The sequence below is a fragment of the Calidris pugnax genome, unplaced genomic scaffold (assembly GCF_001431845.1).
Source record: "Calidris pugnax isolate Ruff unplaced genomic scaffold, ASM143184v1 scaffold44, whole genome shotgun sequence".
Lineage (NCBI taxonomy): Eukaryota > Metazoa > Chordata > Aves > Charadriiformes > Scolopacidae > Calidris > Calidris pugnax.
Window position 1 is genome coordinate 10,156,562 of NW_015094506.1, and position 22,919 is coordinate 10,179,480.

The 22,919-nt window shown below is 37.8% G+C and overlaps 1 protein-coding gene across 6 annotated transcripts in view; it reads left to right on the top strand.

Annotated features, from left to right (window-relative positions):
* The window catches only part of NR2C1 (nuclear receptor subfamily 2 group C member 1), a 57,006-nt gene extending 38,128 nt beyond the window's left edge, over positions 1-18,878 (top strand). For all 6 annotated transcript variants that reach the window (XM_014964026.1, XM_014964028.1, XM_014964023.1 and 3 more), the window contains 6 exons: positions 3,045-3,207; positions 5,166-5,287; positions 8,178-8,317; positions 9,861-9,998; positions 12,263-12,368; positions 12,916-18,878. In XM_014964026.1, the coding sequence (XP_014819512.1) occupies positions 3,045-3,207; positions 5,166-5,287; positions 8,178-8,317; positions 9,861-9,998; positions 12,263-12,368; positions 12,916-13,090 (844 nt within the window). In that variant the 3' untranslated portion in view covers positions 13,091-18,878. The remainder of the gene's footprint in view (positions 1-3,044; positions 3,208-5,165; positions 5,288-8,177; positions 8,318-9,860; positions 9,999-12,262; positions 12,369-12,915) is intronic.
* The last annotated feature ends 4,041 nt before the right edge of the window (positions 18,879-22,919 follow it).

Here is a 22,919-nt window from a genome sequence, read left to right on the forward strand (position 1 = left end):
TGGTGCAGCCCCAGATATTTCTGGCTTTCTGGGCTGCAAGCGCACGTTGTCGGCTCAAGTCCAGCTTTTCTTCTACCAGAACACCAAGTCCTTCTCTGCAGGGCTGCTCTCAATCTCTTCATTCCCCAGCCTGTATTGATATTGGGGGTTGCCACAGCCCAGGCAAGCCCCGACCTTGCACTTGGCTTTGTTGAACCTTCTGAGAGCTGTCCCAGCAATACTCATTTACACACCATCTACACTGTATATGTAGTTTTGAAAATGTGTATGTGGAGTAAATCTGCCAAGGAACAAAAGACTGATGTATGGCGAAGTAGCTTGTACTGACTGAAATACATGATCTCTCCTGTAGTCTCTACTGCGTTGTGTAATTGCAAGCAGAATGCATTTGTTCTGCTCCTTTCTATATATGCTGCTTGGAAAGTCAATGTGACTTTATATAGGTGCTGATTTGGACCTTTGCTGTGTCCTAGGTAAAGAATACAAGAACATACTGTGTAAGTAGTATCATTGTATGTGCTGATAAACTACATTCAATACTGCAGCTGTTCAAAAAGATGTAGTAATAAGGTTGCAGGATAATCTTTCAGTTCTTTATTTCCTGGCACTTGCAGATGCTTGCTTTTGCCAATTTCAACAACAGAAATGTTCATTTTTAAAAATCTGACTATGACAAGACCCCAAGTTCTCTCAGCCAGAGAGCTTCCAAGAGCTCTGACTCAGCTTTAATGCGTACTCTTGTCTAGTAGCTTAACTAATAGATTTCCAGTGGAGAGGTTCAAGTTAAATATTCCTATGAAAGGCAACTTGTTACCCAAGCAGAAATTAAATTTTTATCTAAATCTTTGATTTCTTTGCCAGGCTTTATGCCAGCTTGATCTAAGAGACACAGATGTTTACTGAAGAAAAAGAGGTTAAGGGATTTCAGGAAGCAAGTTTTATCCATCCATTGCAGCTACAGTAGCTGTATTTTCACTTCTGATGACACAAAATTAGCGTACAACTTTGCTGCTAGCATTCCACTGCTTTTATACTGTAATGTTATATGCCTTGTCCTCTAATGGCCTCGTTATCTGTGGCCATTTTTTACAGTTTATCAGCAGTCCTATATATCTCCTAGTGACTGGGACCAACACAAATAGAAACAAAGTTGTGTCTAGCAAAGGATATCAATACCATGTATTTGAATGTTGATTATACCTTTTCTTCTCAGTTTGTGGGCTCGGTTTTCACAGTGTCCAGCCAAGCTTTGTTCTGGATTCTCTTTTCATTGGTGTTTTACCTTGCAATTATTGCTTTTGTATTAAAAAGATCCCAGTGTGGAGCCATGAGGAAGCGACGCTTCTGTTCATGTCTGCTGGCTTACTGCTACCCATTTATGGGGTAGGAGGGAGAAGATTTCTTTGAAAGCAAACATTCAATAACAAGTGGGAGTATCGCAGGCAGACATGGTTAACCAGTGTACCTGTCCACCATATTTAAAAAGACTTTTCAGCCTTTCCTGGAATAAAGTCAGAACTGTGGCAGATGGATATGACATTTACCTTTTGGGGAAAGGAGAGATCTTGTTCCTCTCTTACATTTCTGTTCCTGCTATATGAAAAGCCCTGTAGAGATCCTGTTTTCCCTAAGAAGCATCTGCCTGTGAGCTGCTGAGTTTGCCTCTTCTACATAAGTCTGCCAAGAGTGAGCCATGCAGGACCTGAAATTCAGATCTCCTAGCAGGAGTCCAATAATAAAACTTCCAGAGCTTACCCATGAATGCATTCCCTTCATGCCTACTTTATGTATGCCAGAGACAGAAAACGTCCCAGGTATATCTGTGTAGTCCACCTATACCTGTTTAATCCACTCGTGCATGCCCCAGTCACCCTCAAGTGTACACATCAAGGCATGCAGGCTAGTGTAGGACCAAACACTAGTTCATCTCAAGCCTGAGCCAGTGTCAGCAGCTCTTTTATTGGGATGTTTCATTTGGTGGTAACTACTTATGTCAAATAGAGTAAACATTTAGACTATTCTGGCATGTTAACGAATTCAGATAGCTAGGGAGTGTGGGGGAAGAGAAGGTTGCAAAATTCTGCTCGAGACTTTGGCATTCAATCAGTGATTTTAGATTCTGTGGTAACAAAAATGTCTCTATAAATTCAGAATCAGTTCTACATACCAGCTGTTACTCAGCTTTTGTAAAGTTTTCAGCCCTCTGCACATAATTTTATCACACAATGCTGTATACAAATGATATCGCTCTCAGGATATGTCATCTCTCTGTAGGCAGGCATCTAATCTGTTGATTTTTGATTGAAGATATATCAGGTTTGGTTCTCAGGTGTATTCATGCAAGAAAAACAATGGATTTGTCACCAAATGAAATAATGTTATCAAAATATTGAATATATCTGTGCTCTTCCTGTCATCTCTCCTGTAATGTTTGTGCCTGTGACTTCATCTTTGCAGGAGTCACTGCCTCACATCAAAGGATGCTAAGGATGATACTGAAAGCATGAGAGTGCTTTCTCTTACATAGTTGAAACAGTCTTTTCAAATTAAGCTGGATAACTTAACCACAGCTCATTACTTAAAAAAACCACGCTTGTTCCATTTGTGCTTCATAGCAGCAAAAGTCTAAAATTTACATGTGCATTAAGTTGCTTTAACAGCACTCTGATGTCCTCAAAACGCTCATGCCAGCACTCTCAGTAAACAACACTAAAGAGATCCTGAAAGGCAAACTGTGATTCAGCAACACAATCAATATGTCAAAACTGTGAATTTGTTGGCAACTAGTGTGAACGGGATCTGCTGCTAATTTTTGTTGCAGAGCCACTGTAAGTTGGGGTTTTCAGGGATTTTGTTCGGTGGAGCGGCAGGAGAAGCGCACTGCTGACTGCTATTTTCCAAATCTGGTTCTTTGAAACAGGCATCCGGATACAGGTTTCAGACATGTGCCGCTTCCTCCTAAATGGAAACGGTCTCTAAAGTTTTCTTTTCTTTTTTTAATTGTTTTTTGAATTTGTTTGCTTTTTTTTGCTGTGATCTTGCAGGGCGTTCGATACTCTTGCGAAAGCATTGAATCCAGGCGAGAGTGGGGCGTGCCAGAGCTCTGACAGCATGGAGGGCGGCGTGCAGCTGATGGGGGGAGAAACAAGCATGAATATCGTCGAAATAGAGGGGCCGCTACTCAGCGATGCACACGTAGCATTCCGGGTACTTCATCATACTTTTCTACTGTGGACTATTTATAACCATTTTAACATAGTAATAGAAAAGAAACATCTGATTAAATCTTACTGTTGAATTTCTTAGGAGAGTAGGTTCAGTTATTGGCATTCATTGCTGATGAATGCACTGCTTTTGTTCACTGATTAACTGCTTGTTTGGGAAAATGCACATGTCTCTTTGGTGGTTTAGCTGCACTGTTTATTTAATGGCTTCTTACCTTAAGATTTAGGTAATACATGCAAAAGGATTTAGATAAACAAGAGTCACACAGAGCAGAGAGTCAGCATCCACATTCTCGCTTGTTAACAAAGGGATCTGGTGCAATCTGCAACTGGATTTTGAGACTCTTAAGTGTCATTTTCTCCTTTGTGTATATGCCCTATTTTAGTATGATATTAATTGACTTTAATCAATAAGGGAAAATACGTTTTCTTTTTTAGTGAGCCATGTATTTTCAGGCTTTATTTCTCATTTTACAAGCCTGCAGAAATTCTGTCCATTTTTTTTTTTCATCTTATTATTAATGGACAAATCAAAAAGCTTGCTCATCTGAAAACTTCTTCAGTACCAGGCATTTTATTAAACTTGGCTGCTCTGTGCTAGTTCCAGCTGGGATAGAGTTAATTTTCTTCACAGTTGCTATTAAGGGGCCATGCTTTGGATTTGTTGGTAACACAGGGATGGTTTAGTTCCTACTGAGCAGCGCTCACAGAGTCAAGGCTTTTTCTGCTTCTCACACCGCCCCAACATCGAGCAGGGGTGGGGACACAGCTGGGACAACTGACCAAAGGGATATTCCATGCTATATGGTGTCATGCTTAACATATAAACTAGAGGGAAGGTCATCAAGGGGGGGCTGCTGCTCAGGGACTGGCTGGGCATCGGTCGGTGGGTGGTGAGCAATTGCTTTGATTTGCATCACTTGTCTTTCTTGGGGTTTATTTCTCTCTCTTTGTTATTTTTAATTTTTTATTCTTTTCCTTTTCTTCATTATTATCAGTTGTTATTATATTTTATTTCCATTATTAAACTGGTTTTATCTCAACGCACAAGTTTTCTCACTCCTACCCTTCCAATTCTTGCCCCCCATCCCATTGTGTGGGAATGAGCGGGCAGCTCTGTGCTGCGTCGTTGCCAGCTGGGGTTAAACCAAAACACCTCTCCTCAGCACATGTTTTGATCACTCAAATAAACATCTCTCTTTTACAAATTTCAGGGTTTTTTTAAAATTGTGTTAGCCAAACCATTATACCACGCCACTGCTTTTACTCATGTACATTAAGAAAGGTAGAGCTGGTCCTTTCTGATGTATATTGATTATATTTTTAGGACTTGGGAGCAGCTGTGTATTATATTTTACTCACGCATCAAAAGATTTTTGATGTATTTAATTGTAAAACATTAATTAAAAGTACAAAGAAAGATGTTCTGTAAAAAACAAACACACCACCTCCCCAGGAAATCTGGTAACTCCTTTAATTTTTCAGGCCACTTATTCTACTTCTCTGGGAGAAGCTTTAGAAAGTAATGATGCCTTTGTGTATTTTTTATATATTTATCTGTATTAAAATGTAAGAACTTTAATTCAAATTACAGTGATTCTTATAAAGCTTTTATTCTTTGAGGCTGTCTCGAAAGTTGAGTTTTATTTGGGATTCTTTATCTCCAGCTGTCCCAGACATGAGTATTTATCTAAGATAAAGATTCAAACTATTTGCCTTTCTTGTTGCTTTGTAGTTATTATAGTATATAATAGTGAGGCTAATGAAAAAGGCAGTGAATTAATTTTACATCAAGATTATCTCACATCTATTTAAAAAACAATTTTACCTTTTCACTTAAAAGAAACTCTAAGACAGATTTTTTCTTAGCATGTTTTTTTATGAAGAAAATAAAATAACTGACTTGCACTTTTTTTTTTTTCCCTGTTTTTTGGTTGCCAGCTCACGATGCCTTCTCCTATGCCTGAATATCTTAACGTTCACTATATCTGTGAGTCTGCCTCCAGGTTGCTTTTCTTATCCATGCACTGGGCACGTTCCATTCCATCTTTCCAAGCGTTAGGGTAAGTGTTCAGTTCCTCTGTTCATTCATGTTGTGAATATGCAGTTTTAAATATTTCTTTTTCACTGTCTTCTTCAGGGACATTTAAAAATATAAATCTACTTATTAAAACTGTTTTATAGATCTTCATCACAAACATAGGTTTTCTTAATCAAAACTACTGCCAACTTCAGTCCAGTTCAGGTACTTTGGTTGGGTTTTGAAGAAAAAAGGAGTTGATTTAAAACAACCAAATGCCTGCACGCTGCTACTTTATTAATAAATTTTTAGTAAATAGGACTTCCTATTATTTTTTAATAGCTACATCCCAAATTAGAGGCTTATCAGGCAGTCACCACAACAAAGCTCTTCTCTGGATCCCCAAATATTGTTATCTTTATAGGTGAATTAGTGGTAATAATTTTGCTTTTAATGACCTATATGAAGAAAATGGTTAGCTTGATGCAGCAAGCATTCAGGAGGAAGTTGTTTAATTTCAGGGGATTTTCCAAAAACAAATGGTTGCTGTAACCAGAAAGTAATTCTTATTTTTCTTTTTACAGTTTGTGTAACATCCTGCTTTTCCAGTAGAATTCAGTGTATTGCTTAAAATTCTTAAGCCAAATGTAGTAATACATTGCCAATCATCATAAGAAAACATCTAAAAACAGCAAGGGGAAAAGTGATTTATGTGATTTTCAGAAGTAATTTTATGAAGACACATCAGACAAATAAAAATACTGTATCAGCTCTGACACAAATGGAGCATAAATCATGTTTGTCTCTTCTCATCTACAGTGTTTTTCTTTAGTTCAGTCAAAATAGTGTATGACTGTGGCAGCAAAGAGAATTCCTTTTTAAAGTGAGGGATTGTCCCCTTTTCCAGGAAAGCTGTCAAAACCAGGATGATCTGTGATTACCATTTGTGTTTGCTCAGATGTTTATGCCAAATTATTCTACATTGTTTAAGGAAAGATACTATATTGTGTGTAATTGAAGCCTGTGTTTTGGAGAAGAAAAAAGTGAAATTCTATAAATTTAAACAATAGCAAGGATAAAAAATCAGGTAAATGTGATGTTTTATTTTAGCAGAAATTGTTGCCCTGCATAATTTCAAAATACATAGCAAATTAACATAGTACATTACATTATTATATGTTTTTAAACATTTTTTGTAACAGAAGGACACTGCAAATTAGTGTTAAAACAATAAATGGGAATTGCTTTTTAAAAGAAAATGTTGTACAGAAGACCTCTCTCTCCAAAAAGATTAACAAGAAATGCCTATGGAAAATCTGCATGCTTTTTGAATATGTTACTTCCCAGTATATTTTTCTGTTTGAATTAAAAAACGAAGGAGTAGGCTGTGTTAATAGTGTTAATATGTACCTGTGCTGGCATTTACAGTCCCAGTCAAGATCATGGCCAACAGTATATTTAAAAACCATTTAACATAAAGTCTTCCTATTGAAGGAAACACAAACTTTTTTTCAAGTGGAGATTTATTTGAAACTAATGCAGCTTTTTCGGGTTGAGCACGTTATGTACGATAATTTTGACTTTCAGAAGGGCGACTCATTTCACTTAAAATAAAGAGAAATTACTAGTAATTGAGAGGAGATGACGAGCCAAAACAAAACCATAGTAATGCTTTTGTAGGGAAGGTAGATAATTGTATCCAGGTGGATACACTCCTCAGGCAGTGTTTTCCTTAGTCCTGGAAGGATGGTTGGCTTTGGCATACTCATTTATTTAATGGTACCAAGTTATTGCTTAGTTCATCTTCCTGCACAAGGACCTTTGTAGGCAAGAGAGATTCCTACTGAAACGTTCATCAAGCTGGTGACAGCCTCTTAGTTTTTTGAGGCTGGTTAAGTTTAATCAGCCACAAAGGGTCTATAAATGATACACTTATCCCCACACATACCAGCTGAGTAGCCAGTATACCCTATTTTCACTGTTCCTCAGCATAGTCCCTTTGAGAGGAGACGAGTAGGGATGTGACAAATATGTTTAGAAGCTGCATGTCCAGTATCATGTCTCCCATAACAAGAACTGGATCGGAGTGAAAAATACTGCCCTACTGCTCTCTGTAATCCAGCACAGGATAAGTCATTTGGCATATTAGTATTGCAGTAAATCATCAGAAATGTTCTTGAAGATTTCACCAATATTCTTACAAAAATCCACTCCATTGTATTTTTGTAGTTGAAATCCTAGCTTTAATGTGCTTTTCTTCTTTGATAGGTCTTGTGCTTCTTTTAACTTTCCATTATTTATATTTACTGGCTAAAACTGTGAAAATTTCAGGACTAATTCTTCCAGCCAGCAAATCCTCATGACTTCTATTTATACTTCAAAGTCTGTATTTCAATCCTGATTCCAAACATGAAAAGGATACAGAAAATAGCAGTCAGGAAGCTCAGGAACTTGATCTCACATGTTCCATTTCATGTGTATTTTTAATTATGAAATTACAGCAACCTGCCAGATTACAAGTAGGAAAAAAAATAGACCTTTGAATCTGTTCTACATCCACAATACAGGAGCAATGCAAACTTTTTTTGTCCATGCCTGTAAATGTTATACAAAAGTTAGTGTAAATCCTAAAAAAATTAGTATGGAACATGCCTAGACAGTTGTCATTTAGTGTAAGTTCAGCTTGCTTTTGTGATGGAGATCTCTTTACTTTTGATTATTAAAACAAAAATCACTTCTTTACAAATGTCACTCTAAAACAGGTATTTTAATCTTAGCATGCAAATAAAAATACTTTTGATGCAGGGCTTCGTTTTGGTACTGGTTGCAATGGTTGAATTAAATGAATGTTTTATGAAGTGTTCTTCAAATTAAAAAACCTGTGATTGCAAATGGCTGATTTTATTAAGTGAAATTATTTTATTTTTTAATAGACAGGATAACAGCATATCATTAGTAAAAGCCTGCTGGAACGAACTTTTTACGCTTGGTCTTGCACAATGTTCACAAGTTATGAATGTGGCGACAATATTAACTGCATTTGTCAATCACCTTCACGGCAGTTTACAGCAAGGTAAGGTGTACACTGGCTGCGTTGCCAGACTTGGGGAATTACTTAGTTTTTTAAGTTTTGAACTGTGCAAAAGCTTTTTATTGATCATTCAGTCGTTAATAAAAATCTACTGTTTGTAAAGAGTTTAGCAGTTAGCACTGAAACAAAATAATACTAGAAAATACAGTTCACAAGATGGAATTTTTTAGCAATTTTGCAAAAGTCAGCTATGCTAATATTTCCTTCCCTCCAAATTTAGAAAATAATAAAAAAACCACCCATCTTTTGAAGATAGGTTATTTACTGGGGGGGGGGGGTTTATTGTGTGTCTGTGTAATGTCTAACAGTGTTCTGCTGTTCTGTTAGTCTATGTCAGATCAAATTGGGAATATTTCAGGCAGCATCAACATTAAGAACACAAATGTAATGTGAATATGATTCCACTGTATCAAGGGTTTAAAGAATGACCCATCTGTCCTTGCTGTTCATTCCTATGAAAGAAAGCAGCTGAATGCCAACTTGGTGATACACTTCCTTTACATAGCTGGGCTATAGACTCGTTTTAGACTAATGCAAGTCTTCCGCTAAGTACACTTCATTTCTTATTAATCCTACATTCTGCATCTTTCGCATTTTTTTCATTCAAATGAATGAGATGTCATTTGGCCTCCTCTTTCATCTGCAGTGAAGGAAATGTTCTTCTGAGTGGTAGGGAAGTCTTTTGGCTAATCTTCTTTATGTGCTTGTGAACTCTCACAAGGTTTTCAGTGCTAAAAGCCAACAAGTCAAAAATAGTATAGCCTTCATCTGTTCATAGTCTTAACACATTTTTAATGGGGTAGATGTACATACAAAAACCTTAGCATTTTCAAGTTTAACTACATTTTAAGGTTATTTGCTATTTTGTGGATGAAAATTCACTGTTTATGCAATACAAGAACAGATTGGTAAGTGGTAGAAAAACAGCCCACAAGAATATGAATTTTTCCTCTCCTTCATGATGAGGGATTAAAGAATTCTTTCTGAGAGGTTTTCATGATGTAAAAATATCCACAAGATCCCCCTATAAATCACAATGTTTTATAATTCAAATTGATTAAACCTCTAAATGCAATGGATCAGCTAAACATACTAGCAAATCTGTACGTCTTTGACTAAAATGACCTGTGATACTGTACGCTGATCTGTCTCATGGCACCTGAGCCTTAGATGTAAAGCAAAGATCTGCAGTAGCAGTGTTTTCTTTTCTTATAAGTAGTCTTTCCCTTCATTGATCATTTCAAGCTCTTATCCACCCCTGATTATGGAAGCTTTAGTGGCAGGAAGAGACCCAGTTGTACAATGTGAGGGCGGTAAAAAAAAAAGGAAAAAAAAAGATTGTTATAGTAAAATTGTTTGTGTCAAGATTATTCAGACCTAGCCTATGAGTTTATATGTAGATGGCATAGATTTCCCACTGTCTGAATCTAATACAAATCATTATTCTTAGAAATCCAGTGTGACCACATTTTTTTGCATGTGTGTTGACTGGGGGGTTTTGTATTTTTTGTGTGTGTTGTCTTAGATAAGCTGCCAACAGACAGAGGAAAACTAGTGATGGAGCATATCTTCAAATTGCAAGAGTTCTGTAACAGCATGGTTAAGCTTTGTCTAGATGGATATGAATATGCGTATTTGAAAGCAATCGTCCTCTTCAGCCCTGGTATGTAGTTATTCCAAACGTAAAACTTAAAACTATGCTACTTTTTGCCATATAAGTTCTGCCTGTGTCATTATATTCAGTTACTGTCACCTGTAGACTTACTGCCTCACTTGTTGAGGACTCTTGGAAGGTGTGTAATGAGGACTGTAGGAAGAGGAGGGTTAATCTTTTAATGTAAATAGTTGAATACCACTTTGGAGACAAAAGCTTTACTCTTACCTCTGCCATTGATTTTTTATATATATATATATATATATATATATTATTTTCATTTCTTTATCTATTACTTTTAATTCTGTGCCTCCTTTCTGTGGTACTTTTTCTGAGGACTGTCAGTTTAATTTTCAGAAGTGTTGCTCTTGCACATCCAGCTGAGGTGGACTGAAGTTGAATATTAAATGTATGAAAGACTATCTCTCGACATCGATTCTCACATGAAAAAGCACAAAAACATGTCACCTCACTTCACATAGGTAGTTTGAAAATAAATATTACATATAGCATTTCTGGAGAATGAATGCCACAAACATTCCCTTACATTATTATTTCTGTCCTCTGAACAGTATTTGCCTAATGTACTCCAAGTAATGTTAATGGACATGCATTAGTGAAGATAAAATGATTATTATTTTTTCCTTCTGGGAGATTAGCCTACAATACGGAGGAAGAAGAGTCCTCTGGTTATTGTAGATAGGGACTGAGTAGTTAGACTATGTAACACATATGCCTGGACTGTAGAAAATTACACAACTAATTTTCTTACTTGAAAATCATAGAATTAACTTTTCACTAAAGGCATTCATATATTACATCAGTATACTGCAGGTCTTAGACTCATCATTCAGAATTTAGAGATTTAATATAAAACCAAACCCAAATCTTTTGATAAAAGAAAAACACGTAAACCTCGAGTACTTTCTGTATCTCCAAGAATTTTTCAGTCTTACCCTAAGGTAAGAACATCTGCATTAGTAGACCCTGCTGATTTGCTGTCTTCTGTCACTGGAGACTTGAAGATTACTGAAAATCTTCTGTGCCAAACCAGCTGTTTGACTGTCACAAGACAGCCTTGGGCAAAGAGATGAGCATAAAGGGAGTGCCTGGAAGACTTTGGATCTCTGTAAATGGCTCTAGCGTACTAGCGGTGGTGTTCAAACTACTGGGTTTGGAAGTTGACTTGTAGCTGTGTTTCTGACATTCCTCTAAAAGCAGCATCGTGAAGTGATGCATATTCATGTCAACAACAACTCTTCAGAATGTGTTGCTCTTCATGAACTTGTTTACCTCTTGTCCTCTGCATGAATTTGAAGTCATGCTTTCGGAATGACTGAATTGCTATATAGGACAAAATATTCCCCTGTGAAACGATGTGTTCAGGGGAGCCCAGTGTATCACAGAACTGCTGAACTGCTCTGAAAGCTTCTGTATCTGCAGAGCTTGACCAAATACTCCAGGTTTTGTTAACAGAAGGTCATATATTTGGAGGGGAGGAGTGACTGCTAGAAATAATCTTTTATCTGACATAATAATTTGGCAGCTCATTTATGATCCCATTTCTGAAAAATAAAATCTACGTGATTTGTCATGCTACTATGACAGTAAAATATTTACATTTAGATAGATGGATAATAAAAATTACAGAGCATGTAAAGTGTTCAGAATTACCAGATAATAATTTCCAAATGTGTCTTGGCAGTTAGGTTAATATCTTTTCATTTTAGCAAAATGTAAATTTCAAGTGTTTAAATCACTGCTAAAAATTACATTTATCACACTTGAAAATTTTGTACCCAACAATTGAAAAAGAATTATCTGCTACGTATCTTTTACAGTTCTAGGAAACAAATGGTTCATAGCCTTTTATTCTGCTTTTTCCACTGATCTTAATTTTACATTAATTTTACTTAATTTATTCCAATAAATGTCAGTGTATTGAAACAACGCTGTTCTACTGCTACACACAGAACAGAGCTGTATCATCAAGACAGATGTAAAGATAGATGTAAACATTGCAAGCACTGCATTTCTTTGAACTCTTCAAAATGCCCGGTTGTATTTATAAAAAACCAAGTAAAACGCAACATACGTAATCATAGAGGAAAAGAAATATAGGGAGGTAAAGCAGAGTCCTCCACTGAAACTATGAAGTTGCTACAGCTACCAAATAATGATTTCAGTATGCTTACAATTAGATAATCTGTATGGATTTTAATGCACCTTATATATAACAGGTATAACAATGTGGAGTGGTGGGTTTTTTTCAGATCACCCAGGTCTAGAAAATGTGGCACAGATTGAGAAATTTCAAGAAAAGGCTTACATGGAGTTCCAAGACTATGTAACAAAAGCATATCCAGATGATACTTACAGGTCTGTAAACTTATATGCTTACTTGATTGATTTTGTTTTCAGAGCATCAGTGATACTGATTTGTACAGTATTTCTTGTAATAAATATGTACATTTTCTCCTCACCTCCTTCAAGGTAAGAAATTACCTTTAGATTATTTCAAATACTATGCATGTACTCATACATTTTGTGAGTATTATTTATCTACTCAGTTGTTACTAATGTTTGTAAAATGAAATGTTGGAAATAAAATAAATATTTTTAATGTTTTCATTTTGAATTGTACATAACTTGGAATATTTCCTTATTTAGTCTAAGTCCAAACATTATATAGCCCATGTAATTGACAGGCTTACCCACGTTTTTTTGTACTGTTGAAGACATGACTGGACATAAATTTAATACTCTACTGATTTAAATATTTAAGCCTTTCATGAACTAGGTATAGCAAATTTTGACTAGTATTGCCCCTTATTATTTTCTTCTCTTCTCTTACCGATACCATGATTGTGAATAGCACTAAAACCTGTGACCACAAGTAACACTTTTTACCAAACTTATTTTCCAGACTGTCTAGACTTCTTCTCCGATTGCCGGCTCTTAGGCTGATGAGCGCTGCCATCACCGAAGAGCTATTCTTTGCAGGACTGATTGGGAACGTTCAGATTGACAGCATCATCCCGTACATTCTGCGAATGGAGACAGCAGACTACAACTCTCAGATAATTGGTCATGCCGTATAAAAGTAGCAGGCAAGGATTCTGTACCATGGCAGTCATGGTGATGTAGATGCATACCCTGTCTCCAAGAGATGGCAATAAGCCTTCCCGTGCACCTTTCCAAAGAAGGCTAATATTCCTCCTTTCCAGTACACTTGGGAAATGTGGTGGAGTGTATTAAGGAGTATAGGATCGCTTCCTATTTTTCATCTGATTTTCAAGGACTTGTAATTTAACTTGGTATCTGAAGAAAGTCAAGAATTGTCCATCCTATTTTTGTAGATAGATGAACTTGGAATATTTGTTTATAAAGTCCAGGCTTGTGAAGAAACTGAAGAAGCTTTGACTGAACTAAGGTATCTCAACTTAGTTTGATGTTTTAGACAAATAAATTAACTTTCCTCTCCGAGTTGTGTTTTCAGTGTTTTGCTACTAGTTCTTTCTCACCGATCAAATGGTAAATACATGATCAAACATCCTGAAAAGTCCACTGTTTCCATGGAAACAACCATTATAATCAAACTTTGTCCTGTTGTTTTGCAGAGAGATTTGTTTCTTGTTGAGTGAAACACTGGGCACCAAGTGCAGGGAAAGTAGAGGAAGTTAAAATTTTAAAATATTCTGATGACTTGTTGATGCAGTTGATCAAAAGTGAAGCAGCAAAGAGTCAGTACTGACTGTTTTATGGTTGCAAAGGAACACTGTTGTAGTATTGCATCTCGCTAGACATCGGCTGTTTTACAGTATGAAAAACTAACAGAGAAGTGTACACTGCAGGTATTCAAAGATAGCATCCTCCTGTTTTTTTCTGGTCTCAGAAGTTAAAGCTTTTTCACACTATCCCTCTCTCTTTCATACTCAGTGCACAACAGTGGAGGCATTCTAGATGCCTCTTAACTGGTGTTCATGTCTTTATTTTTTTATTATTGTTAGCCTTTGGCTATGTAGTTCTCCTTTCCAACCAGTCTTGTATGATTATTTTTGAAATTTGAGTTTGTCAAATCCAGTGCCCCTCCCTATGGGAGCATGGTCTCTGCTGCTTTTCCTTTCCTTATTAGAAATGGGTCTAGATACTTCATATATGTTTCCTGAATCATACTCCATAGCTCCATCTAAGGATGGGTTTAAATGTTTTTCTATCGTGAGGCGTGTGCCTCACTGACAAGTGACACTGACATACGGTTGCTTCTTGCTTCCCTTGCAACAGGACGTGATACATCCCCAGCACTTTTAATACCTGTTGCTTAAAATGAAAGTACTATCCTAGTAAAAGTGGTGGCCTACCTCTGACTGTAGTAGCATTTAGGATTATCTAAATCTGGGATCAAGGCCAAGTTCTATTTGTCATGAACCTTCCCTGGCAACATTGGGTAAGGAAGAGCCTCGCCCAATGAAGAAACCCATGGTTTCACTAGAATTTGCTTAACCAAAATATCAGCTTAAACAGAGGCCTTTGCCCACTCTGCAGTAGCAGCTCCAAGGGCCTTCTACCACCAAGAGACTACTAGATGAGGCTTGGGTGGTTTCTGTAGCTTCTCTTAGCACCTGAGGATCTCAGCCAGCCGAAAAGAATCTGAGAATTGCCTCTGACACTGAATTTCTGTGTTCTTTTCAACTCCACTAACTGAGCTGCTTGGATCTTCCTCCGCCCAAGCTCTAATCTGAGGACATACTACAGGATCAATCAGACCCAAGCACTCAGTGCTGAGGACCCCTGATGGGATGGAACCATGCCTCCTGCTCTGCCTTGGCACTTACTGACTTCCTGGAGGACAGCCTTCTAGTGTTGCAACTAGCCATGGCAGCTGAGCTCTTCCCACGTTCCACCTTTGAAGGGCACAGGATTCAAGCTCTTCAGGTGTTCCCCGGAGAGCAGTATGAGGACTACTTCTCTGCATCTTGGAACATATGCATCTCATCAGCAGGGTTTATGGAAATATGAACGACAGTTGCTGCCAATATGCTTGTTCTCTCCCCAGGGAATAAAGGCGCATCTTGCTGTCTGTAAGACCAAGTTGCAGATGGGAGGGTATATCATTTTCATTTCAGCTCTCATTAGAAATTCTGAGCCTGCTTTCTAGCCCCACGCTATCCCTAACCCACTTCTGGCCCTGACAGGCATGGGAGATTTACAGTCCTCTGTGTTAAACCTTTTAAGGAAGCTGACAGCACATGACTCCTGAATAATTTGGAGGTGGTTTGTTTTCCAGGCATTCCAATACTCTTGAAAGAGACTTACTCTAACATTCTCCAGATTCATGTAACCCAGATAACAGTAAGATGGAAATAAAAGGGGTTTTTTCCCTCTAAATGCAGTATATGGTGCAAATCTCTCAAATCCTTGCAGAAATCTTTCACTCCATAGCTTGAGCCGCAGGTGTGATAGGCAGTTCTTTGATTACAACTGGCCAAAAGATTCAGCTGATGCAGCCTCTCGAATGGTACTGTCCAGAAATAGTTCTGTCTTCAGAAACAGCTGAGACAATATCACAGTTTCTACAGACATAAATCTTTAGTGATTGAATCCATCAGCTCATCCATTTTTATCATAGAACAGCCCAGGTTTGAAGGAACCTTGAAAGATCATCCAGTCCAACCTTTTGTGGGAAAGGGAGCCTAGATGAGATTATCTAGCACCCTGTCCAGTCACATCTTGAAAACCTCTAGTGATAAGGACTCCATCGCATCCCTGGAGAGGTAGTTGCAGTGATTGATTGTTCTCAGCATAAAAAATTTCTTTCTTATATTGAGATCTCTAAGACTTCTCAAAGATTATAGATAGTGGCCTTGCATTAATGCCAGCCACTTCTCTTAACACCCCAGGGTGAATTTCCTCTGGGTCCATAGATTTATGTGGGTTGAGCCCTTGCAAGAGCCTGCAGACCAGCCTTTCCTCCACTACTGGTAGGTCAACACATGCATTGACGTAGCTACTCGATCCTGTGCCCTGTGGTCCAGCTGTGCTGGTAAAGACAGAGGCAAAGAAGATGTCAAGAACCTCTGCCTTGTCAGCATGATTAGTGAGTAGTTTTCCTGCCCTGTTAGGCAATGGGTCTGTGTCTTCCCTGTGCTTCTGCTTCCTCCTCACATATCTGAAGAACCCTTTCTTGTTGTTCTTGACACCTTTGGCCAATTGCAGTTCTAGCTGAGCCTTAGCCTTCCTTACTGCATCTCTGCATGCCCTAGCAAGGTTCTTGTAGTCCTTGATGAGTATTTAGCTGCCTTTCCGTATGTTGGTGAGGTATTTTTGCTTTTTTGTCAGAGCACTGTTTTGGAGGAAATGACCTTAGAATCTTCTCTGGATTCCTCTTCTTGCTTCTTCTTTCCCGAGTCTGTTTGAGTACAAGTTAGCCTACTTCAGTAACGTGTGGACTGCCATTACCACTGACTGTTGGGACAAGACTACTTTCTTAGGATATGTCAGCTGAAAAGCACAAGAACCTTGGTCACGTTTCATATTGGGTTGTTTAAATTCAAGAGTTTGAAATGTGTCCTTGCTGTTCTTTTTGATGCCCATCACCTCTGCTGGGCAGCAGAAGATCCAAATCCCGATGGCTGACTTTCTCCTCTCCCATACCTTTTAATGTTGTTTTCCTGGCAAATCCCTTGGACTTCATCTGGAATTTCTGCCAGATCACCAAATCAGGAAATTTACCCATCCGTGTTTTTCTTTCTAAATCCTGTATTTTTAGGTCTGAGATTTCCCTCTACGTGTTGCGTAGCAAGAGAATATTGTCCTCTTATTTGGATGGGACAGAGACTGACAGATTATTTTTAATCTAATTCTCTTGACCAGCTGAGAAATCAAAACGGGATAACCATCTCCAGACTAGGTAACAGACTGTATCACCTCTCTTGAACAGTATGGTTGAGTCACCAGGATATATGGTTGAGTAATCAGGATATACTCTTAAAAGTTCTTAGACTATGTTTGAGGTTTTGCTTAATAGTTTCGGATCTTTGCAAACGGGACAACTAGTTCAAGAAATCTTCCACCAAAGAACCAAGAAGTCTCTGCCAGGCACTTTTTTCTGAGGATACCAGGACACTTAATTATCTTTGACATGCCATCTAGATGGATGTGCACATAAAGAAAAGTTGCTTCTCTCGAAGAGATTCTAGCTACTTGTGTGTTGTCCATATATGTAATAACCATATACCCTTTGCACTTGCTATCTATGGCAGACAGATTATTGTAACTCTATGCTTGCTGTCAAGTCAATGAAAAGGGAGATGGATGAGTACACACCCACAGTATTGTGAGGGCCAAAAAACCCCCATTTTTTGATCTTGGACACTCTGATGTTTGGACCTCTATAGACCAAATGTGAATACACACAATGCATTACAAAGAGCTTTGGCTACTCTGGTAAGTAACCTTTTTTTCCCCCCAAGTTTTCTTACTTTTTTTCATAATAATAAATTTTCATCATAAGTTCAGCAATGATGTAAAGGTAGGGTGCAGCTGGTCTATGCTGCCTGGCAAGTGTCATCTCTCTTGTCTTAATAGAATCATATAAGCTGAATCCCATGTGACAGGTTGTTGCTTCAGTGTTACTCACTTTGCTCATCAAGATTTTTCATTAATAATTTAAAAATAATTTCTTTAACCATTCTTAAACTATAAATTCATGCTTTTGATAAGGAATGAGGCATAACTCTTTTCTCAGGAACGGGAGCTTTAAAACAGGTAAACTGATATGGGGATGAACATGTTTTTTCCTTATGTCTGGCTGTTATCCATTGTAGTCATCGAAGAATAATGCAACAGCTCATGGAAAGGCTAAACAGTGAATTCCTGGTTTTGTTGGTTTCAGGTTTTTTTTTAAGATAACTGCTGCTCAGTTAAATGGAGCATATTAAGCTACCTTCAACTCAGGCCCTTAGCGTTTCTAACAGCTATTTTTTTATGACATGATCTCACATTATCACCTGTGTGTTTTATTGTCATTTATAGTCTTCTGAATAAATGTTCTTTGCTACTGAATGAAAGGCTGCCTAATATTACTGGTTTCTTTCATGCTGTAATCAGCTAACAAAAATGTGAATCTTGAAACTCGCTCCACCACAGATGTTAAAATATCTCATTATTTTTCTGACCCCTTCCTTTCTCCTTTAATTTATTTTTCAACTTTTTGATCTTCAGCAGTCTGACAATTTTCATACCCAATCAGGATTTAACCAAACTGTGGCATTTACTAGCCAAAAAAATGTCTCTTTGCCAATGAAAGGACAAGTTTCATTTCAACAGCTTTAAAATTTTCAATCTTAAAAGCAAGAAAAATCGTTTTAATATGAATGACATGAAAGGAAAAACAATTTTATACATTTTAGAATCCTGTCATCTAAAGATGGGAGCAATGTTACACATAATAAGCTTACTAGTTCAAACATTTTTCATTAAAGTATGTGTTGTACATAGATACATGGGTTTAGGTTGCGTGTTTCATACTGGTAAAGTTCCTGCTGCAAATAATGTTCTCTTTTAAACCGTCGTCCGAAGTACATTCATTGCAATACTTTCTGCTGTTAGAAACTTACCTGTCCATACAGCTGTGGGATCTTCAGTGTCAGTGAAAGTCAATCTGTTCATTTTGAAACCTGTCCGTTCATTTTGTTCAGCCTTCGCAGTTTGCTGGTACCTCGGTTTCAGTGTAAGCATTTCAATGTCACTGTAGTTGTTTTGCTGTCGCATTAAAAAAAAAAAAATCACTGTAAATGTCTTGAAACCTGGCTAAATTGGTAAATTCTATTTTGGCTGTATTTTTAAAAATAAATTGTAACTTTATATTACAGAAAACAATTGCAATAACCTATCACTTTGTTAGTGTTTTATACGGATTGACGGATTACAGACCTAAAGCAATGTATATGATTACAAAGAGTTTGTGGATCTTTCACACTTTTATTATACAATGTAGTATTGTCAATTATATCAGTCTGTGGGATTTGTGATGGCTGCAGTACCTTGCTGTTTGCTAAACTTTGTTGCTACTAACCCTTTGTTTCCATGCTTACTACTTTCTGGCCTATGAATTTGAAAATGTAATAATTCATTATAAAATTTAAGTTACCATTTTTTTGCTTTTTAAAACACTACATAGAAATATGTATTGTAATGAACCCTGATCACAGATCTTCATGTTATATAATGCAATAATGTATATGTGGAAATGATTATTTGATTCATTACGGATCAGTTTTAGGTTTGAAAAGCATGGTTGAACAAAGGATTTTTTTTTTCTTTTGAAATACAGACTTGAGATATTAAGAATTAATTATCTGTTTTAAATATTACCAGATAAATAATTAATTTGTTCATGTTTAAAATTGTGACATAATCACAAGTTTTGGTCTATTCCAGAATTGATTTCTCAATGATAATTGAAAAAGTGTGATTTTTTTTAGTCTTCTATAAATGAATGTGGCCTTTGCCAATGTGCAGATAACCCAGGACAGCATCCCAAATGAGAAATGAGCTACCATTCTTTCCATGGTTAAATTCTGAAATGTTTTTGTCGTGAAGTGTCATGTTTTAACCCCAGCTGGCATCTAAACACCATGCAGCTGCCTATGTTTGTAAGGTGCAGTTGTAAAAGATAAAAGTTTGGATGATGCAATGAGTTTACTAATTATGAGAGCTGGAAATAAGCATTTAGAGTCTCTTCCCCACCAAAACTTACTCCAGGCTCTGTCTTGCCTCTGTTTTAAAAAACTTACCTTTCTTAGTACTTAGAATCACAGTATCACAGAAGGTTTTGGGTTAGAAGGGATCTTCAAAGACCATCTAATCCAACCCTCTGCCATGGGCAGGGACACCTCCCACCAGACCAGGTTGCTCAAAGCCCCATCCAGCGTGGCCTTGAGCACTTCCAGGGATGGGGCATCCACAGCTTCTCTGGGCAACCTGTTCCAGTGTCTCACCACCCTCATCATATAGAATTTCTTTATTCTGTCTAATCTAAAGCTACCCTCTTGCAGTTTAAAACCTCTGCTTTGTATTGTCACTACAGACCCTCCTAAGAAATTTTTCTCCATCTTTCTTATAAGCCCCCTTTATATATTGGAAGGCCCCAATAAGGTCTCCTTGCAGCCTTCTATTTTCCAGGCTGAACACCTCCAGCCTGTCCTCACAGGAGAGGTGTTCCAGCCCTCTGACCAGTTTTGTGACCCTCCTCTGGACCCATTCTTAACTTCTACAGAGTCCAGTTCTCCAATCGGACTGTTCATCAGTTACTCTCTTTTTCTTATACCAGTAACTTTCCACAGCCTTTTGGTCGCCTCTGGAGGGAAAAAGAAGAGCTCTCTAGAAAAAAAAAGTGCTCTTCTGGTGAATAGCAAAAACTTGACTGGGAACTCTCTAATTTTATTTCCCTGTGGCATCTCCCTTTTGCCCTCTACTCAACAACGATCCCTAGCACCCAGGCTTGCCTTTCCTCCTCATACCTCTGTCTAATAACCCCAAAGAAGATTTGTGCTTCATCACGTGAATCCATCTCTTGTGAACTCCTCTGTTCTTCTTCATATGTGTAAAAATTCTTGTGTTAATACATTTCTGTGAACAGCCCTCCTCAGCCACCTCAGTTGTCCTTTACCCTCTGAGCTCCCCAGTGTAAAGCCCTACCCTCGCTCCAATATACAATTTTTTCCTACATGAATCTCTATCAGAAGAAGTCGAGGTTGTGCATTTTGGCTTGAGTGCTGAAAAAAAAGAGTGTGTCCTCTGAGTCACTGCACTGGAGATGAAAGAAAGTCATTTGGACCACTAGAGTATCACCATCTTCAATGTGTTAACAGCTGAACACTTAAGGGGTTTTTTTTGTGGTTGTTGATACAGGCTGAATTAATGCATTTCCTGATTATTTTTTAGTAACTGGTTCTTGTAGTAATGCTTACTCAAATATATTTTCAAGTTAACAGTGTTTGGATTAGGGGAAGGTAGGTGGGGTGCTAATAAGGAGAGAAGATTATTCATGGCTTGTGTGGAAGGGGGAAAGAGGGATAGCACAGAAGCAATGTTCTTGGGGATGATTTTAACTAAACTGTGGTGGAGTTGCCTGTGAGAGCAGAGAAACTAGATGGAACCGCTGCATCATGGGTTCTTCTGAATTAATACAGCGCATTTCACTCAGCAGGACTGTCTGCTGGACATCCAGAGGACCAAACTGCCATGCTGTGAACCTCCTGGTAACACCAACTTCCTAAACAAGAAAGTTGGTTGGCAAGAGACTTAGGAGCAGCCAACCCTGGGGCTTTGATCCTGCAGATTTCTGGTGCTCTGCAGACCTGCCGCCTAATCCCTTCCAAGAAGCTACTCATGAGGTCTCTAGGCTCCTTTATGCCTTCATCTTGGAGTCTCACGGGAGAGCAAACTGAACAGCCACATACATTGTCTAATGAAGGCGAGCTGAGGAACAACTCTAAAAGGAGCTTTTCTTTCACTCAGTAACCAGTGGAAATTTGCCATTGGGAAATGGAAGAAGGTGGTAGAGTTACTGCTGGGACATAACCTGAACAGCTCCCACAAAGGGGCAGGTGTTTTCTAGAAGTGCCAGTAAAAGTATTATTCTGGGAGTTTTAAGTGTTTCACTGTTGTTACAGAGGCAGATATTGGAATGTTTTCTGAAAATTATAAAATACGTATGTTTTTAAGTAACATTACACTTTAGTTCCAGGCGATGAGTTTACCTTTTAACCTTTTAGAGCAACTGAACCCAAGTGACAAAAACTTTTTTCATTGTGCTTTTGGGAAATAGTATGGATTATAGGACTGGCTAAAAAATCCATTAGTGAAAGCATTAGAGATTGCATTGTTTAGACTAGAGGGAGAGGAACTATGGTTAGAGACTGGACTTGAGTATTATGGGACACTGAATTGTGGAGAATTATGTTGTAGATTGGACTTCTGGAACTTTGCAATTTTAGCAGGATGGAGCAGGAAGCGGTAACATTTTCAAAATCTACAGTTTGGTATGCTTTGTTAGTCTCTCTTCTGTTGGATTTGTTTCTTAGTTTAATTAAGAAAATGAATTCTAATTAATGTTGCAAATATATGTTCCACCATGGTGAACCATTGCAGAATAAATTTATGTGACTTTTCCTACTAAGAATAGAGGGAATGGCAGTAGAGTAGACACACATGATAAAAATCTTGTAAAGTAAAATATAAATACTGAATCACTCTATAGATTGGCTGATTTTTGCATTTTCTGAGAACACATGAACTTGGGTGTTTCAAGATCAATTGTGCCACTGAATAAAGCTCTTTAAAGAGAAACTAAAATACGTAGGATTCAGTGAAACTGTTGTGAGTCAAGAGAAGTTGCATGTCATCCTTTGAGTCATCAGGAAATGGATTTGTTTATCTTTGAAAAATATGTTCTTGGTTTTTACATTCTGAATCTGTATTAGAAAAGAAGCAACTAACTCATGTGTTCAGACTTGAGAGGGGTTTATTTTTTAGCGTTCTCAAAAAGCGTTCTGCCAGTAATTTACTGCCATTTACTTGGACCACAGGAGAACAACAAGGCAGCATTAAATGTGTTTAGCAGGAGTTTTTGAGGCAGTGAGGCTCAGTGCACTAACTTCTGGGGAACAAAAGCAACATCTAAGAGAGTCTTAATTTTAAAAAATGGGAACTAGAAATTTCTTATGGGTGCACAAGTTTTATAAGTTACTTGAGTGATGAGACAGCATTTTGATGCTGTCTCCCAAAGATGCTTCAACAAATTCTTAGGAAGACGTTATACTTGCAGTCCACTGTATTTCACTGTGACATTTGCACTGAGTTCAGGGAGAATTCTGAACACAGTAGTAGGATGCTTTTCTCACACTCAGTGACCAAACACATTAA